Raw genomic sequence first — 20,545 nt, 5'->3', positions numbered from 1 at the left:
CCCCCCCCAAATTTCCCCACCAGTTGCTGTCCTGGCCTGTCAGGGTAAGCCGTTGGTGGGCCAGGACACTTTGTTTACTTAGGTTTACCTTTGTGTCTGTGAACGCTCGAGGTAAACAAACCGTCTTGGCCCACCAGCGGCTTATCCTAATGGACTGGGAGCGAAAGTTTGCTGATCCCTGAATTATAGGGTCAGCTTATGAATGAGTCATAAAAATTTTCCATTTTTACTTATCCATCTTGGGGGGGTGGGGCGGCTTATAAACAAAGCAGCTTATGATCGAGTATATACAGTAATTGATAACTGTTCTTTGAGTGAGGTCTTTCAACCAGTTGTATACACACTTTATAGTAATTCCATCTAGACCACATTTCCCTAGTTTGCTTATGAGAATGTGGAACTGCATCAAAAGCCTTATTGAAGTCCAACTATATCATGAGTATCATTGACGTTTCAGGCTTTCTTTGTGGCAAAACATCTTTTGTCTCCCTCTCCTGAACTCTCCCTTTTGTGTCATCCAGTTCCAAACTTAATGGCCTCCACTACATCACCAGCACCAATTATCACCGTGGCACCGGCAGTTCCATCTGCTTCATTGATATAGTCTGCATCAGCTCCATCAGCACTGTCAGTGTCACCTTCTCACCTGTCTGCCTTCTGTCTGCCTCATCTGCTTCCATCAGCGCCATCAGATACATCAGTGTTGGTACCATTGGGGTAGCATGTGTGTTGCAGGTGTCAAGACCTCCACAGATGTCTAATGGGACTGCTCCACCATTCACGAGGAGAGTTGTATTTCCTTCTGTTCAGATTCTGACCATGATAGACCCATATCTCCATCAAGGTCTTTCAGGTCACCATACAGATCAAGCTCTAGGAATACCCAGAGCAAGGAACAATATTATAAAGATATTCATGGTGATGGGTACTATGTCAGAGGAATGACTGCTCTGCTTGACCTTATGGGACGTCTTGGACTGGTCCAAGAGCATTTATGCCTCCTGTCAGCGACTCAGTCCCAGAGAAAGTCAGCTTCTCCAGAACCTATAGCAAACAGAGAAGGAGCCTCCTCCTAATCTACAACCTCTCTCCTTTTTGGAACCCAGAGAGGAAGAGGAAACTAGAGAGGAACCCCTGAATATTTCCCCCACATATGTTTTCCTCTTCCCCAGAGGAGTCCATCGACCCAGAGGAAACATTACCACCTCCTGGGGACTTTAAAGGTTTCCAAGACCTCGTTAGGAGGGTAGCTACATCTGTACAAACTCCCATTTTGGGAAAGGTTGCCCATCCCATTAATTAAGCCTTGCTTGAACCTGCAAAGATCCTTTGGCAGACATTAGTCTCTATTCCACCCACTGCCAAATGAATGGTCAGATGGTATCAGGTTCCCCAGCAAGAATTTGTGTATTTCTTCAATTACCTCATCCTAGACTCATTAGTGGCAACAGAAACAAAAGAATATTTGAGGCAGTCTTTCCCTCAGGCTACCCTGAAGGGATAGGGAGTGTAAGAGACTGGACCTATATAGCAAAAAGGCTTATATTACCACGAACTTTCAGATAAGGGTGTCAAATTACCCGGCATTTTTGTCCAAATGCACCTTTATAAACTGCTCAGAAATTTCAAATTTATTTATTTTTTTGGACAAACTGCCTGAAGAATATAGGGATCAGTTTTTGGTCATTGTCTTCAAGGTCATCTCACTGCTTGAATGTCTGTTCAAGCAGCTATCAGTGTATCAGATCCCACATCATGTTTGATGGGTACAGCCATCTCAATGAGAAACTCTTTTTGGTTGCAGGTCTCTGGCATTCCTAAACAATTAAAAATGCAATAGAAGATCTACCATTTGAAGGTGCTAAACTGTTTTCTCAGAAAACCGATGACACCATGCACATGTTGAAATATTCTTGTCCATCACTTTCTTTGTTGGGTGTTTATACCCCAATAGCTAAAAGAGGAAGCAGTTTGAGGCCCAAAACACAGTACAGAACTTACTACCAGCAGAGATCTCAGGATGTCTCTAGAAGGAGATCTAAGCCACTTAGATTTCCCCATTGGCCTGACAGGTCCCTCTCACAAGACTTTGTTCGCTTTGAAGCAGTCATTTTGATATCTTGATGGATGAGTGCATGCTGACCGTGTTTCATCTAGTACATCCAGACCCTCCATTTTGGAAATGCTGTCTCTTTTATAGTGCATGGATGGAGATTACATTGGACAAATAGGTGCTCAGCACAGTAAGAGGAGGATACATTATCCAGTTCATGTCTCTCTTTCCACAACCTGCCTTCCTTGTCCCTTTTCAGGGACCCATCTCATAAGGTTGTTTTACATCAAGAAATACAGTTTCTGTTGGAATTGGGGGCAAGAGAGGACATTCCTTATCAACACAGAGGGAAAAATTTCTATTTCTGCTACTTTCTGATTCCTAAAAAGAGAGGTCGCCTTTGGCCCATTCTGGATTTAAGAAAGCCAAACCATTTTATCAAAAAGACCGTCAACTTGACATCTATTACCAATCTCTAAGAGAGGGATATGCTGCCCTTGACCTTCAGGATGCGTATTTTCACGTGGCAATATATCTTGGCCACAGGAATTATCTTTGTTTCATGGAAAACAACATGCACTGCCCATACACTGTGCTGCCTGCCAGCCTATCCTTGGCCTAAGGGTATTTATCAAGTGTATAATGGTAGCAGCAGCTCACCTGCACCGTTTAGGAGTTAAAATATTTCCCTACCTGGACAGTAGGCTTGGTCAGGATCTCATAATCAAAAAAACATTCTTGTCATAAGACATCTGTTCTTTTGTCTAGATCGAAAACTGAATGTAGAGGAATCAATGTTACAAGCAGTACAGCAAGTACATTTCATAGGGGTAGATCCTGATGCCACAATTACCATTGCTTACCTCCTGACAAACAAGTTCCAGTCCATGGCCTTTGTCCGAGATCCTCAATTCCAACCTGAGGACCACAGTGAATTCATGTCTAGAATTGTTGGGTCACATAGCCTTGTGCACATAAGTGGATTTAGCATGCCAGACTTACCTCAAATGTGTGTAGACCTGGCTTCACTCAGCATATCATCCAGCAAACATTTTCTGGATATGCTGCTTTGTGTATCTGCCCAAGAGCTTCAGCCCATTAACACGTCAGACTGTAGGCAGAGGGGTTCCATTCCTTCCACCAGAACCAACTATGACTTTTGTAATATAGGCATCCACTAGGGATTGAGGGGCCTATCTGGATCAACTTCAGGCTTAAGCACTTTGGACATCTAAAGAACTTTCATTCCATATAAATATGCTGGAACTTTGAGCTATTCTTTTGGACTGTAAGATGTTCATTACCACCATCACGTGGTTCAAGATCTTACAAAACAGCAGTGATGTTGTTTGTATATGAACAAACAGGGAGATGCAAGGTTGTCTCAGTTATGCCAGGAAGCGATCCACTTGTGGAACTTCTGTATAAAGATCAATATCTCACTAAATGCCTTTCACTTCTCAGGAGTGAGGAACTCTATACTGCAGATTCCATCAGCAGATACCTCACAGATCATCACAAGTGGTCCATAAAGAGGCCATTCTGCAGCAGAACGTCCATTGGTGGGGTTTTCCAATAATAGACCTCTTTGTAACGAACCTGAACAATAATGGCAGGAGGTTCTGTTCTAGGGCATGTCACAGCCCAGGTTCTATTATTGTCTTTATTTTTCCCCTGTTCGGGACATCCGGTGCCCATGTTTCCTTCAGTCCCTCTGATTCCAAGGATGATAAGGAAACTAGGAGACAAAGAACCTTAATCCTCATAGCACTTGCCTGGCCAAGGCAGTACTAACGCATGGACCTACAGCAACTCTCCATCTGGCCACTTTTCTCTGCCTGAGAATTTCTTATCTCAAAACCAAGGCAAGACACTGCACCCTAGCCTACAGTATCTTCACCTAAGTGTTGATGATCTCTGGTTGGTCAATGAGAGGAAAGTCTGCTCCTGAGAAGTCCAAGCTGTTCTGGTGAACAGCAGAAAGGATTCCACAAGAGCCTTGTATGAACCAAAATGGAAAAGGTTTTCAGTCTGGGCGGAATCACATCAATTATCTCCTGATAACACAGGGATTAGACATATTTATGCCAGACTACGTTACTGCATCTGAAATCCTCTGGTCTCTCAGCTCTCCGCTGAGCAGCAATTTCTGCAGTATGCCCACAAGTAGACAGGTTTTCAGTCCCCTGGAACCCATATTTTTAAGGGTTCTTATCCATGTATACCCTCCAGAGTCTGAACTAGTACCTTCATGGGACCTGAATTTTAATATTGTCCCATTTGGTGAGACCCCTCTTTGAACCTTTGGCAACAACATCCCTGCTTCTGCTGTCAGTGAAAACGATGGGATGATTGGGAGGGCTCTGACATTTTACCTGCACTGCACTCCTAGACTGTTTGTTGCCTACGCTGACAGGGTTAAAGGGCAACCTGTCACAGCCCAGCATATTTCATGCTGAATTTCAGATTGTACTGAGTTTTGCTATGATCTGGCAAACGTCTCTCTACAAAGGAAAGGAGCCCACTCCACGAGGGTTCCATCCGTTTTGTCAGCCTTCTTGAGCAACATTCCTATAGCAGCCATTTGCAAAGCAGCAATGTGGTCTTCCGTACATACCTTCTCCAGGTACTGTTACTCAAGGTTCATGAGAGGACACCAACTTCAGCCAGTTGGTGTTGTGGTCTCTCTTCAAGTCATCTGATATCCACCAGCTGCAAGGAAACTGCTGGTGAATCACCTACAGTGGAATGTGTGTGTGTGCACAGTCGCTCCACAGAGGAAAAATTGGTTACTTATCTGTACAGTAACTGTTGTTCTTTGAGATGTGCTGCGAGATTCTTCAACTCTCCCACCTTCCCCGCTACTTTGAGTTTTGCTTACCAACAGTGCAAAGAAAGGGAGAAGGAGATGGCAATCGCACCCCTTTATACCCTTGGTTTGGTGCATGAGGATAGCAGGGGCGCATGTGCTGCCTGTTGGTAGAAGTCTCTGGCTGGAGTGTGTTGGTAGATGTGCACCCAACTGTGGAATGTACATGTGCACAACTCATCTTGAAGAACAACAGGGAGTGTACAGGTAAGTAACTGGTTTGTTATGAAACATTTATATTCCAGTAGCGCCTAATGGCCACAACGAGGTTGGGCCACATTATGCTTGTACTGCACCTAGCATATAAAAATGGCCACTTACACTAAAGAACTTCCAGACATAATGAGTGGATGAGCCAAACAGGTAGGCTGGGACTGCAGGCCTGAAAGACCGGGAAGTAAATTGTAATAGGATGTGTGCAAGTTCTTGGTGGTGGTGGGACTACACTGTGAAGGGCTTTGGAAGTAAGGAGAAGTTTGTATTTCATGCAGTGGAAGAGAGGGAACCAATGGAGAGAATCTTGAGTTGATTGTTGTAGCTGGAGTAATGAGCCAAGAATGATGATCTTAACAGTATTTGGGAAGGATTTGAGTTAGGGGAGGATGGAGTTTAGAACTGTCAAAGCCAGAGAAGAGGAGATTACAGTAGTTAAAGTGTAAAGTGATCAAGAGCTGAACAAAACTTTTGTCAGTGTGATCAGAGAGAAAAGGTGGATCTTGGAAATATTGTGCAGGAAGAAGTGGCAAGATTTCGACGTGGCCTGGACGAGCTCGGGTCGTTGTGATGTCTTCTGTGACAGAGAAAGAGGAGGGAAGGGAGGTCTTTATGAAAAAAATCAGCTCTGTTTTGGTCGTGCTAAGTTTCAGTTGATGGCAGGACCACCACAAGGAAATGTCAGGAAGACAAACGAACATAGTTGCTCGCCGGGAGGAAGGGAGAGAGATTTGTCAGTCATCAGCAGAAATATTTGTCAACGGTGACTGTAAGAGTGGTGCCTGAGATACCAAAGCTTCCATTCATATTTAAAATAAGGAATAATGAAGGCAACTGTGTAGTATCTGTTGGTTGCCTTTTTAATGTACTGTATTCTGGGAACAATATTAAGTGGCTTTTAAAATCTTTTTCTCAGTTTTCTTTCTCCCTTAGTCATGATTTTACTAAAGCCAAGTGCTTTGTTTTTCCCTCTTGGTTCGGTTTTCAGGACAAGACATTTCAAAGAGAGCATCAAGTTTATCCATGAGTGCCGGCTTAGAGGTGAGGGCTGTCTTGTTCACTGGTACGTATGTCAATTGTTTAAGAATATTCTTAATCTTTTCCTCTCCATTTTATTATCTTTTTTTAAGTCAGTAATAAATTAGAGTTGTCCGCCCTTCTCTTTCTTTTTTAATAATAATACTTTTGCACTTATATAGCACTTGACATCTGAGGATCCCCTGTCAAAATTAAAAACACTTGTTAAGCCTTGCTTCACTGTAGATATTGAGGCACAGAGAGGTTAAGTGGCTGCCAGAGCGCACAATGTGTCAGTGGCAGAGACAGGAGTGAAATCCAGAGCTGCTGACTCCAGTCTCCCACTCGGACCTTGGGACTATCTGTTCCCTGTGTTATATTTTACCAATAGTGTTGCATCGTCTATTTTTCTGATTAATGCTAGTCACCATTTTCTCCTCTCACATGCAGTTCCTGTAATCCTAATAATTTTATCCATTCCTGTTGCAACTATTTTTGCTGCTTTAGGGCTGCTGGAAATTTTCCTCTCAACAGAAACTGATATTTTAAGCTTCACTGAAGCATTCAAATATCACAGCTGTTTCGAGCAGATTACTGATTAGAGAGGGAGTCTTGAGACATTAACTGCCTTCAAAGAGTTGGAACAGAGACAAGGAAATCCCATCGTGGTTTTTCTTACTGTCATTGCTCGTGGTCCTTTTGCATTGCTGCAATGTCTAGATATAGGTTCTGAAATGCTAGTTAGAGTCAGATCTAGTAGTCTGAGCGCTGGGCTTGGAGGTCAGAACTCCAGCATTCTAATCCTGTTCTGCCATTGGCTCATTGTGTAGCTTTGAACAAGTCGATTAACCTCTCTGCACCTCACTCTCTTCATATTTAAAATGGGGTTATTGACCTACTTCATGAGGGTGTTCTGAGACAGTTTTCTGATCCTGTGCTTTATCATTTATATTCTTTGAAAGTGTTAAGTGCTACATGAGCAAATCTACAACTGTCACTCAAATGTATTCTTTATCTATAGTAATAACACCACTTTTCATCCAGAGCTGTCAAACCACTTGACAGTGGTAGGTTTGTCATTCCCAGTGTCACAGATGGTGAAACTGAGGCACTGAAAAATAAAGTCTCACGGCATGTCTGTGGCAGTCTCAGAAATAGAACTGAGAACTCTGAATCCTGTGCTCTAATTGTTCAACTTGGTCTGAAGGTTTAATGAATTTAAACACAAGCTCATTAAAATTAGAGCTCTGAATGTGCTGGAAAAGGCTACCTTCGTATTTCAAGACCCTATTCTGTAGGGGGGGTGGTATTTTTATGTCTGGATAACTCATATCTAGTTTAAGAAAAACAACAATACAAAATTGTTCTCACGCTTTCTCATGGAGGCTTTGTATTTTTTTTTGTTTAAAAAAAACTCTCATCTGAACTGAATTTCAGTACAGCTCCTCCCTTTGGGTGCCCACACTGCATGCAGGTTTCAGAGTAGCAGCCGTGTTAGTCTATATCCGCAAAAAGAACAGGAGTACTTGTGACACCTTAGAGACGAAGAAATTTATTTGAGCATAAGCTTTCATGGGTTACAGCCCACTTCATCGGATGCATAGAATGGAACATATAGTGAGGAGATATATATATACACATACAGAGAACATGAAAAGGTGGGAGTTGCCCTACCAACTCTAAGAGGCTAATTAATTAAGAGAAAAAACTTTTGTAGTGATTAACAAGATTCACTCTTCTACATTTTAAGGTCCAGTACATAGACAACATAAAGATACCTCAATAGTTCTATAGGAACAGCCACCACAATGTGCTCATTACTTTAAACTCCTTAGTTTAGGTAATATATTTTACTCTGTAAAGTGCTGTGTAAATTTATGATGCTCTATGAGATAAGCATATTTATTTTAAGACTTCATATTTTGTATCTATTTATTTTGTCTAATTTCTGCTGCAGTCTCGCTGGAGTCTCCAGGAGCGTAACTTTGGTAGTCGCTTACATCATGACAATCACAGATTTTGGCTGGGAAGATGCATTGTCTATTGTACGAGCATCGAGATCCTGTGCCAATCCTAACATGGGCTTCCAGAAGCAGCTACAGGAGTTTGAAAAACATGATGTTGACCATGTAAGTGATTTTTGTTGACCAATTTGGTTTCTTTAGACACAAAGTTTTGGACTGTATCATAACTTTAGAAGGTTAAAGATTAGAAGATAAATGGCCCAGAATGCGGCAATAATACAAATGTACAAGTGATGCTAATGTAAAAAGTGTTTTTTCACATCTACCTAGGATGTTAAAGCAAGAAAAAATAGCTTTTCAAGTTAACAATATTGTAAACAAAACCTGAGATCTGAAAGTCAAGCTGGGTTCTCATCCTGGCTTATGCATCATCACCGGTAACAAATGTTTTGTACAACTGGAACTTAACTAACAATGTGGGGATGATGCATGAACCAGAATGGAATCCAGCTCCTCCTTCTTGAGCTGGGTTGGTTCTGCAGGGCTAATGGGAGTTTAGAAAAATAGTAATAACCTATTTTTGTCAATAACATAAACAAATACAGCTGAACACACCCCGGGAACAGGTCTGTTGATTAAGGAGGTACTGTTTTTACATAATCATTTTTCTGACCATAACTCCATTTTACATTGCTCAGCACATTTCTCTCCTCTCTACTTTCTCAACTCACTCTTTTAAAAGAAAGTAAATGAGGTGAGGAGGTTGACTTCATTTTTCTTCCAGGATTTCTTGCAGCAGAGAGCTGAGAAATTATTGTGACATATCAGGAATGCAGTTTTCAACTGTAAATATTTGTTTTTTGAAAATATTCAACTGAGTATTTCCTGGATCATTCAGAACTGATATTAATGGGTGGGTAACTGACATTTTAAGATACAATATAAAGGGACTTTCCAGACTGGTCTCCTTTCTCCCTTATATGAAGGTTTACAGTCATTTCAGATCTAATTGGACTGAGCTAATAACCCTATATACATTGTATATGCAAATAACTTTGAGAAGAGAGTAACGTCTTTTTTTTCATGTCACAATGGGAGGATGCAGCAGTTTCTTCACTGAAAGGAAGGCACTAGCTTATAAAATGAAATGCTCACCTGTGGGCATAGGTTGTAGCAAGCTATTGTATCTGTCGATCACAACTTTTGGGACCAGATCCTCAGCAGGCGTGAATCAGTGTACTTCTATGGATTTCTGTGGAGCTTTGCCAATTTATACCAGCTGAGGATCTGGACCTGAGTTTTTAATTACAGCACCACTTGTCCATGATAGCTCTGTACAAAGTATATTGGGGTTTCAGGACATTTGATCCATTAGATTTGAACTTCTAGGCTTTTAGGCACTGAAGATCATAACATGTTGTGTGTCATTGATAAATGTCCCTTAGATGGGCATTAAGGGCAGGGATGGTGTTCCTAGCCTCTGTTTGCCAGAAGCTGGAAATGAGCAACAGGGGATGGATCACTTGATGATTACTTGTTCTGTTCATTCCCTCTGGGGCACCTGGCATTGGCCACTGTCGGAAGAGAGGATACTGGGCTAGATGGACCTTTGGTCTGACCAAGTAGGGCCGTTCATATGTTATGTTCTTATGTTAAGGTCTCATCTTTGATATGACCTCAATATAGATATATTTTGCTTATTCTGTATGTGTTTGATCCTGCAAGAGGTTGAGCACTAGGGTCCTGATCCAACAAAGCACTTAAGCATGTGCTCAACTTTTAAGAGTGTGAGCAATCCCATTAAACCTTTACGCCTGTTTGCATGCTTCTGAGTCTGAGTTTAAGTGCTTTGCTGGGTCAGAGCGCAATTGCCGAGTTCCTTACAGGCTCGATCCCCATATAGTTACTAACTGAATGGATACCTCCACTCTAATATATTTCATGCTCTTCCTAAACTTGCCAAACACTACACAGTTGACTAAGAGAGAGTCATGTGACCTAAAATAGTTTGCATTCATAGGTAATAAGTGATAGCAGGGCTTGGAGAGGGAAGGTGCTGCCTGCCAGCCTTGCTTTCCGCAGATGATTGACAGTAGTGGAGCTACAAAAGCAAGAAGAAAGAGCGGGAGCCTCTTATTTTTTTGAAGCCCCCACACACCCACCCCCAAACAGCTGAGCAGAGTAGGAGCTATTGTAATTGCTTCTGCATTGAGGCTTCACTGCCAGGTTAGATAAGTGGGAGAAGAGTCAAGGCAGGAAGAAGGAGAGACAGGTTAAAGAATTTGCACACATTTGTAATGTGCATATTTGATACAGCAAGAGATTATAGGCCAGGTCATCAGCTGGTTGTAAATTGACATACCTCCACTGAAGTCACTGGAGCAATGCTGACTTGTACCTGCTGAGGAACTGGCCTTAGGTAAAATGTTGAATGCTTAAAATGCCTGGTTTAGCCCCCAATCCCACAAAGACTTATGCACATACTTAACTTAACACATGAGTAGCCCCATCAATATCAAACTAAGCACATGCATAAATCTTTGCAGGATCAGGGTCTGAGGCTGTAGTTGTATCACACATTGTACCTGAGACTGCAATGGAATCTTTGTTTTCTTTGGGGAAGATGCATATTTTATAAAATGTTAAACATTTAAAAGTTTTCCTTCCCTTCTCCCTGCTTCCAGCTAAAACATTTTAAAAGCACAGTAATGCACTTCCAGGTATGTATTAAACAGCCTATACACTACACCCCCAGCATTGATGTGTTGAAACAAGAACATAAGAATAGTCATACTTGGTCAGACCAATGGTCCATCTAGCCCAGTATCCTGTCTTCCGATGGTGGCCAATGCCAGGTTCCCCAGAGGGAATGAACAGAACAGACAATCATCAAGTGATGCATCTTCGGTCGTCCGCTCCCAGCTTCTGGCAGGTCAGAGGTTTGGGGACACCCAGAATATGGGGTTGTGTCCCTGACCATCTTTGCAGTAGCCTTTGATGGACCTATCCTCCATGGACTTACCTAATTCTTTTTTTAACCAGTTATACTTTTGGCCTTCAGAGCATCCCTGGCAATCAGTATATTGTGTGTGTAAAGTAGTACTTTCTTATGTTTGCTTTAAACCTGCTGCCTATTAATTTCCTTGGGTGACCCCTTGTTCTTGTGTTATAAAGAGATAAATAACACTTCCTTATTCACTTTCTCCACACCATTCATGATTTTATAGATCTCTATCATAGGCCCCCTTAATCGTCTCTTTTCCAAGCTGAGCAGTCCCAGTCTTTTTAATTTCTCCTCATAGGGAAGCTGTTCCATACCCTGATCATTTTTGTTGCCCTTCTCTGTACTTTTTCCAGTTCTAATACATCCTTTTTGAGATGAGGCAACCAGAACTGCACCCAGTGTTTCAGATGTGGGTGTACAATGAATGTATATAGTGGCATTATGATGTTTTGTGTATTATTTTCTATCCCTTTCCTTATGTTCCTAACATTCTAACTTTTCATCATAGTTTTTTTGACGGCTGCTGCACATTGAAAAGATGTTTTCAGAGAACTGTCCACACAAACTCTAAACTTTTCCTTGAGTGGTAACAGCTAGATTAGACACCATCATTTTGTAGATATAGTTGTGATTGTTTTCCAATGTGAATTATTTTTTATTTATCAACATTGAATTTCATTTGCCATTTTGTTGCCCAGTCAACCAGTTTAGTGAGATCTCCTGGTAACTCTTCGCAGTAAGCTTTGGACCTAACTATCTTGAGTAATTTTGTATCATCTGCAAACTTTGGCACCTCACTGTTTGCCCCTTTTTTCCAGATCATTTATGAATGTGTTGAACAGCACTGATCCGAGTACAGATTCTTGGGGAACTCTGCTATTTGCCTCTCTTCACTGTGAAAACTGACTACTTATTCCTGCCCTTTGTTTCTTATCTTTTAACCAGTTACTGATCCATTATAGGACCTTCTTTCTTATTGCATGACTGCTTACAATGTTTAAGAGCCTTTGGTGTGGGATCTTGTCAAAGGTTTTCTGAAAGTCCAAGTACACTACATTAACTGGCTCATCCTTGTCCGCATGTTTGTTGACAACCTCAAAGAATTCTTAGATTGGTGAGGCATGATTTCGCTTTTCAAAAACCATGTTGATCTTTCCCAATATGCTTAGTTCATGTTTGTGTCTGATAATTCTGTTCTTTACTATAGTTTCAAGCAGTCTGTCTGGTAATGAAATTAGGCTTACTGGCCTCTAATTACCAGAATCATCTATGGAGCCTTTCTTGAAAATCATTGTTACATTAGCTGTCCTCCAATAATCTGGTACAGAGGCTGATTTAAGCAATAGGTTACATACCCCCGTTAGTAGTTCTGCAACTTCATATCTGAGTTCCTTCAGAACTCTTGGGTGAATACTATCAGTTTCATTTATTCCAAAACCACCTCTGACACTTCAGTCTGGACAAGGACACTATGAATGTAAATAGTTCCATAATTTACCTTTGTGCCATGTGACATTTAAAGTGGAAAAAATGGCCAATAATCTGCCAGTTCTTCCACCCAAAGTGTGCTTGAATTTGTGGCCAGGCATGTGCTGTTGGAGTACCTGATTCCAAATTTAGAGCCCAAGTCAGCAAAGACTTATGTATGTGTGTCACTTTTTAAGTGTATGAGTGGTCCCATTGACTTCAATGGGATGATAACTATGCTTAGTCACACGTGTTTAAGTGCTTTGCTGTTTCAAAGCCACAAAGTGGGCACTCTTCTTTAGACAATCAGGGTTAGACTGTAAAAGGTTTAAACAATGTGATTTGAAAATTATTTTGACTCCTTTAATGTTCTTGAAAAGTTGTTGATATTTACTATTAAAGATACTGTGGTGTAAGAGGAGTATTATTTCTGCATCCGGTTTGCGTTAATAATTAGCATATCTACTATGTGTTTAACTTCTCCAGTTCAGGCAGTGGCTGAAGGAAGAATATGGAGAAAATTCTTTGCAAGATGAGCAAGAAGCCAAAATTCTTCTGGGTAAATATAAAGAGCAGGCAATGATGCAACCAGGTCCCGGCGGGAGACAGTGGAATAATAACTTTTCCTCACTGCCTTCCCTGTCATACAACAGCTACACAACAGAGACCTAATCACTCCAGACTGGATTCACTTTCTTTTTTCCTTCGACCTGTTTTAAAAACAGACATCACCAGTGTCCCCTCCACTCTCTATGGAAGTCATGCGAGCTGTACTCTTGTGGAATACTTGATGAAAATATTATACCGCACGTGTGTGTGTTTGACACAATTTTACAGTTTTATGTAACACCACTCTCTGTAAGCTTCTCTCTTGAGAGGCACCCCTTATGTCAGGTTGTCACTGTCCTCAGACTCCACCCCCTTTATAATATGTGCGTCTCCAAAACACACTCGTGTGCACATGATAACATTGTCTCCAAAGAATGAGCTTCCAAAGTGTGTGAGCACTTATGTATTTTTTGCTTGTGCTACGGTTGCTGTTTGACCTTAGCTACCTCAAAAATGCTGTTCTTGTCACTGAGGTTGTAAATGCAACTTTGAAAATTGCCTCGATTTTACACTTGATGAACGCAAAGTGTGTGTGTCATAAAAAAAATTATTTGAGAGGTTTCTGGCTTTCATTTAAATTATTCATAGTTGTCACTAGTTTGAATTAAAAATTAAGATTAAGTAGGAAGATTCAAGATGTGTGAATTCCATCTATTTTGCCAATTTAAAACCAGTGGTCAAATTTGTCAGAGTGCACATGTAAGCAACATTTTAAATCAGAGTAAAAAAACTAGAGGCTATATTCTGCTTCTAGTTATCCTGGTGTAAATCTGGAATAGCTCAGTTGACTTAGCTGGAATTATTTTGAATTTACAACGGTGTAACTGCAAACAAGTTAATGAAGTTGTTCCAGATTTACACTGGTGTTATGATGAGGAGAATTGGATACAATGTCCTTACTTTTAGTCTTTGATTCAGAGCAAACAGAGGTATCGTTTAAAGATTCCAGAACAAAGAAGGATGCTCTCCCAACCTGCAAGGACATTTCAAGAGAATCAAGCTGTTTTCAATACACAGTGCATGCTGAGTGTCCCAGTCATCTACAGTAAGAGAGATTCAACACATTGTACTTAACCAGAATTTTTTTTATTTCATGTCCTATGATACGCTAACTTACAAACATTTAACGTGGTATCCTTTGATGCTTGCTGCCAATGTCTTCACACAATGATGAGCCCTGGGATGGACTGGAGATGGACTGTAGGGGTAAAGTAAACCCCAAAATATTTTTGACATCTTATCTATTTTAATGGAATGGAAAGTATGGCTATTAAAAATCCATTAACGCAAAAATTAGGATTTACATTACTACTATAATCCAGCTCCCAGCTGCCCCAGAATTCTTTGTTGTGGGCCTCATCGCACCACACAGTGCTAGTATATTACATATGGCCAGAACAAATTGTAACTGTATTGGTGGCAGGTGTTGGGATATTGTAGGACTTGGAAAAGTCTTACCTTTTGTTTCCAACCTCATAGCTTGCTGAATCCCATGTGTGCGCGTTACTTAATCTTTGCAGACCACCACCATTAACAGATAACACTTGGCTAGCAGGCAAACAGGTGACTGTCTGAATTTCAATGGGAGACGGGTTTAGTAATTGCCCAAGACAATACTATTAGACCGATGGAAGCTTCCATTCATGGTCACTAGTTTTTGTAAATTGGAGACTTAGTAAAAGAGTCTTACACACAGATAGCTCAGTGGTTTGAGCATTGGCTTGTTAAACCCAGGGTTGTGAGTTCAATCCTTCAGGGGGCCAGTTAGGGATGTGGGGCAAAAATCTGGGGATTGGTCCTGCTTTGAGCAGGGGGTTGGACTAGGTGACCTCCTGAGTTCCCTTCCAACCCTAATATTCTATGATGATCTCCTTGTTCAAGCCTGTGTATTCACAATAAGATATGGCATTTTTGGCACACGCACAAAAAAAAGGCACAGTTGTCAGAAGTATTCCAAGTATTTACAGCAAAAGTGTGTATGTACACAACATACACACACAGTATATACCAATGTTAACTGCGTTTGACACATGTTCCAGAATGTGTTATTGCACTTCTCTTTTTCCACAGCAATACTGTGGGTGCTGATAAATTTAAAATTACTTTATACTGAGAACATTTAGAGACATCTGCTAATGTTTTGTGTTCAGGTTTGTTCTTTTGTTCTTTTTTGTTTTAATTGGCTGGTTGACTTCCAAAGTGTCAACTTCTGAAACATCATTCAATACCTGCATAGCTGACATGTCTCAATGGCCATAAAGCCCACACACTTGTGAAGCTGCAACTGGAAAGCAGACTCAAGAGTAAAGTGAGAAGATCTATAGATGGGATTTGGAGTGTTATGCTTCTAGCACACACCAACTCTTCTTTCTCTTTAAGGGACCAGAGGAAGGTATCTGTGTAGGTAATTTTGGCTGGGGTAGAGTAGATCCTCATATCTCTGATCTTCAGTGGTTGTGTATCACCTTCCTAAACCCACACCACAGTTGTACCATCTTCTCCTTCAAGAGAGTAGAATAGAATTAAGGGGGTGAGAGGGCAACAGGAGCATAGGGAAGCCTGGGCTGTCCTGTCCCTGGTGGGAGTGGAACAGTAGGATCTCCTGCATTAGTAAGTTATCAAGGCACAGAAGGGATGGCAATCACAGCTAAACCTTACTCCATTCCTTTAAGAAAGGAGTGAAACAGACATTGTCCAGAAACATAGTACAGTCTCTTCTCTTACCAGCCTTCCAGTGACAGCTTAAAGGGCTACTTGACTGTGTGGATATATGATTATCCACCAGAGGACAGTCAACATTCAGGTGTTTGACTTTAACAGTATAAACTATGTGTTCAGTTTTTCCACATACTTTCAGTATCGCCTTTCTGTATTTCTAAGCCTCTGCTTTATTTTTGCCTTCCCCTATCAAATGCATGAAACTTTTTAACAACTTATTGAGCATCCTGATTTACACGGATAATTTACTATTTTGTAAACTTAATTATTTTGTGTGACTGCAAGCAAACATTTTAGCATGATTCTACAGGTAACTTCATCTGTATTTATTACCCTGATTTTAACCTGGAAACAGTTGTTGCTTTGATTGTTTTTTGGGGGTGTTTGGAAAAATATTATGGCAAATTCTTTCTTTTTTTTAAAAAAACCATTGTTTATAATAATCACTGTATATAATTGTCAGTGAAAGATTACAGTCAATTCTTCAGTCAGTTAGGAACTGTAAGCCCAGTAAGCTTGGTTCTCTGTCTTCCTTTTGGCATCATAATGAAGCCTCCTCTTTGGTTGTTTTTCTCTATGGTTTGTATTTAATACGTTCTACAATTTTCTATAAATAAAAGTAAATGTTCATAGCCTATCTATTTGTGTATTTTCTTGAAAGATCTAAATTAATATTCTCTGCTGGATCCCTGGTCCTTGGCTAGCATCAGTACTGTTTGCAAAGAGCGCCCATCACGAATTGATTTCACTCTGGTGTTCAGGTGAAGTTGCTCTTTCCATCACAGAGATCTCTGCAGCCCAGGAAGGATCTCCTGAATCCTTCCATGGGTTCATTGATCTCTACCAGGTGAGTCAAGAAGTGCCTCCCTCCACTCCACCTGGAAAAAAAGGCAGGGGAGAAAAGGGAGTAATAGCAAATGTTTTTACTCTGAACAATGGAAGCCGTGGTAAACTTGGTTACTGTAATGCCAGAGTCTGCAGTACCCAGGTCATTGTAGTCTGAATTCTTGTCAGAGTTCAGCCAATTAAAAACCAGTGTGAAAATTGACTTGACACTGAAAATCAGAAATCCCATTAATAATTTATATATTTAAATAGTGCCTGTGCTCTGCTTAGTGCATTACGATGTTCCCCCTCCATATAAGTAGCCATCTGGAACTGGTTATCATTGCAGTAGCAGACAAGAACGGTTGCACATAGTTCCCCAGGCAGCTGATAGCTAAACAAGACATGCAGTGACTTGTTAACATTTTCCCTTTGGAATGTATTCTTCTCCTGGTATGCCATTGTTTTTGATGTTAATACAACTAACTATATTTTACAATGTGTTGCAGTGTGGCGGTGGTGGTATTTATTGTTTGTACTATCATAGCACCTAGGAGCTCACTGTGTGAGTTATAACCCACATCACCATAGTGTGGTTCTTTGTTCACCCTCTGGTGGCTGGTCCATATAAGAGGCTGATGAGTCATACCCTTATGGAACAGTCATCACAAAGTGTATTCTGTTTACAATATATGAAATGTGTTTAATTAAACTTTTCAGAACTGCCCAATTAACTCAGATAATGTCATAAAAACTAAGATATTATTGCCTCATAACTGGTCAGTAGTCTTCGGGAAAAGTAAACTATTATGGTTTATGGTTTAAAACAAATGAACCTCGGGCCAGATCTACACTACAAAGTTTGGTTGGGTGTGAAAAAAACCCACACCCCTTAACCGGCATAACTGTGCTGCCAAAACTTCCAGTGTAGATGCAGCTATGCGGACGTAAGGGTTGCATTTATAGTATAGACAAGATGTTGGTCCCAGAGAATTTTGAGGCTCTGAAACATTTAATGCAAAGCATTTGATTTATTTAAACTATTTGCAGATAATCGGGTCTGATCCAGAGTCCATTGCTGGGACTGCTCACATGGTAAAAGTAAAGTTCATGTGTTTAAGTTCCTTGCTGAATTGAGCCAGAGTCCAAGTCAGCTGAGTAGTTACCATGATTCCATAATATTTATTTATTCCTTTGTGAACCACAAATCTTTTTCAGTGTAATCTGTTTTACTACTGAGTTTTAGGGCCTGATTTTTCTCTCATCTACACCATGGTAGGCAATGAGAAGTCAAATGAAGGGACACCAATATGAGAAGAGATGCAGAGCTTTAGTCTGTTTCACCAATTTAATGTTATACTTTCCATGGATTTGCAGTCCTCTAAGACGCGTATTATCTGTGGATTTGATTTGCGTACCTTCCACTCCATCTTCCATGGTGCTAATGAAAAAGCTTGGACTTTATCAGACCCAGCACTGACTGCTGCATGATTCTATTCAATGCCAACTGCTAACTAGACAATGAATCTTTAATAATTATTCAGTATGAGCATGAGGTGCATCCTCTTCTATATCACTGACTATAAAATAACCAGATACCAGTGACCATTTTCATCTCCCCACCATCCTCTTATCACTTAGGAAGATTAAGATGAGTCCTAGGTTACTGGGATCTTAATAAATCAAAGCACTGAGCCTCAGTATTGCTTTATTGCTCATATTAGGACTGCATGAGAGTACTCCCTAAACTCCCCATGTCCTGTCCTGGCATACAGGGGGTTCTTTTGAGGGCAATATCTTGTTTGGTTATGCCAAAGTCCTGGTCAGAAATATGGAGAGGACTTCTCAGGACATTGTAGCAGGAGATGGTTGTGCTGGAGGGGTGGGTACACTATGGGCCTTCTAGAGAGTATTAGAAAGACTTCATCCTGAAGACATTCTCAAGTGATTGATGATATTTTTATAGAATCCCCTGGAGACATAAATATGTGACTGTTACAAAGTTAGTTATTTATAAATTATATTCTCAGCAGCATTTTAAATATGGTTCTCGCTTTACCACATGGGCCGAGCTCATTTAAATTAAACGATCTATGACTAAACTTTGTAGCTGTCCCATATTTTTCTCTTATCCTTTGACAAGTGGACGAATTCTTGTCTGTACATGTCTGAACATCTGCAAGTTTAGGTTTGCATTTGCTGTAGCTAATTATGCAAACTGCAGTTTACAAAGAGTTAATAGCTCACAAGTTGCAAGATTATATAGTGTAGCTTTCGTGTAGTTTCTAGGGCAATTATTAGGAGGTGTCATCTAACAGTGTATAAGCAGGTGCATTTTTACCATGGAAATACAGCTCAGCTCAGCTCATCATTCGAATGAAAGGCTAAATTCTTCCTGAGATAAATCCAGTCCAACTTCATCAAATTAAGGCAGAATTAGGTTGCCAATACAGATTTTTCAGGTGGTCTTAGCCTAACTTCTATTCCAGGTGCAATTCTCATACATAAAAAATTGCATCCAGTTTGCATCTCCAATGAATTATGAATAAAAATATTATAGTGTTGTTGCAATCATTATGCGTCCTCAAAAAGATACGAGACCAATTTTGTCTCTTGCCATAAAGCCTTTGATCTATTGCAGTGGCATTTTAATTTGACCCTTTGATGATTATTTAGCTCAGTTTTAGTCGTATCTTTCCCATGGGCCTGATTTGAATACCTATTAAAATCAATGGAAAGATTTCCATTGAATTCAGTGGCATTGGACTAGCCCCCCCGCCTTCCACACACACACATTTGGGGACATGTTCTGTCTCATGCAGTGGTTGGCTAGCTGTTGTCTCCTGTCTAAGGTTCTGCCCTCTTTACAAAGATCACCAACTCAGGGGACCTGGCTGACCCATTTACAACATGGCTGCAATTTCTAATGTTTACAGGTCCTACCCATGTTTATAGCAATGTTGTACCACTGAACTAAAGCCTTGGGTATGTCGACTTTCCATTTTAATAGGGCTGTCAAGCTATTAAAAAAATTAATTGTGCAATTAATCGCACTGTGAAACAATAATAGAATACCATTTATTTAAATATTTTTGGATGTTTTCCACTTTTTCAAATATGTTGATTTCAGTTACAACACAGAATACAAAGTGTACAGTGCTAACTTTATATGTATTTTTGATTATATGTATTTTCTCTAAAAAAAAAAAAAACAACAAAAAATAGTATTTTTCAAATCACCTAATACAAGTAGTGCAGTGTGATCTCTTTATTATGAAAGTTTCTTACAAATATAGAATAATATACAAAAATAACTGCATTCAAAAATAAAACAATGTCAAATTTTAGAGCCTGCAAGTCCACTTAGCTCAGAAAAGCCAATCGCTCAGAAAAACAAGTTTGTTTACATTTGCAGGAGATAATGCTGCCCGCTTCTTGTTTATAATGTCACCTGAAAGTGAGAATAGGCGTTCGCGTGGCACTGTTATAGACAGCATTGCAAGATATGTACATGCCAGATGCATTAAAGATTCATATGTCCCTTCATGCTTCAACCACCATTGCAGGGGACATGCATCTATGCTGATGATTGGTTCTGCTCGATAAAGGCAGTGCGGACTGACACATGTTCATTTTAATTATCTGAGTCAGATGCCACCAGCAGAAGGTGGTGATTCGGGTTCTGTAGTTTCCACAATGGAGTGTTGCTTTTTTAAAGACTTCTGAAAACATGCTCCACACTTGGTCCCTTTCAGATTTTGGAAGGCACTTCAAATTATTAAACCTTGGGTCGAGTGCTGTAGCTA

General features: G+C 40.4%; 1 protein-coding gene across 7 annotated transcripts in view; it reads left to right on the top strand.

Moving 5' to 3' along the window:
• The window catches only part of DUSP22 (dual specificity phosphatase 22), a 67,153-nt gene extending 50,604 nt beyond the window's left edge, over positions 1-16,549 (top strand). For 5 of the 7 annotated variants that reach the window (XM_032798388.2, XM_075062819.1, XM_075062821.1 and 2 more), the window contains 3 exons: positions 6,124-6,198; positions 8,110-8,281; positions 13,074-16,549. In XM_032798388.2, coding sequence (XP_032654279.1) covers positions 6,124-6,198; positions 8,110-8,281; positions 13,074-13,259 — 433 coding nt within the window. In that variant the 3' untranslated portion in view covers positions 13,260-16,549. The remainder of the gene's footprint in view (positions 1-6,123; positions 6,199-8,109; positions 8,282-13,073) is intronic. The other 2 variants (XM_075062822.1, XM_075062823.1) reach the window with 1 other exon arrangement.
• The last annotated feature ends 3,996 nt before the right edge of the window (positions 16,550-20,545 follow it).

Source organism: Chelonoidis abingdonii, chromosome 2 (assembly GCF_003597395.2).
Source record: "Chelonoidis abingdonii isolate Lonesome George chromosome 2, CheloAbing_2.0, whole genome shotgun sequence".
NCBI classification, from domain to species: Eukaryota; Metazoa; Chordata; order Testudines; family Testudinidae; genus Chelonoidis; species Chelonoidis abingdonii.
This window is presented reverse-complemented; position numbering and strand designations above follow the sequence as displayed.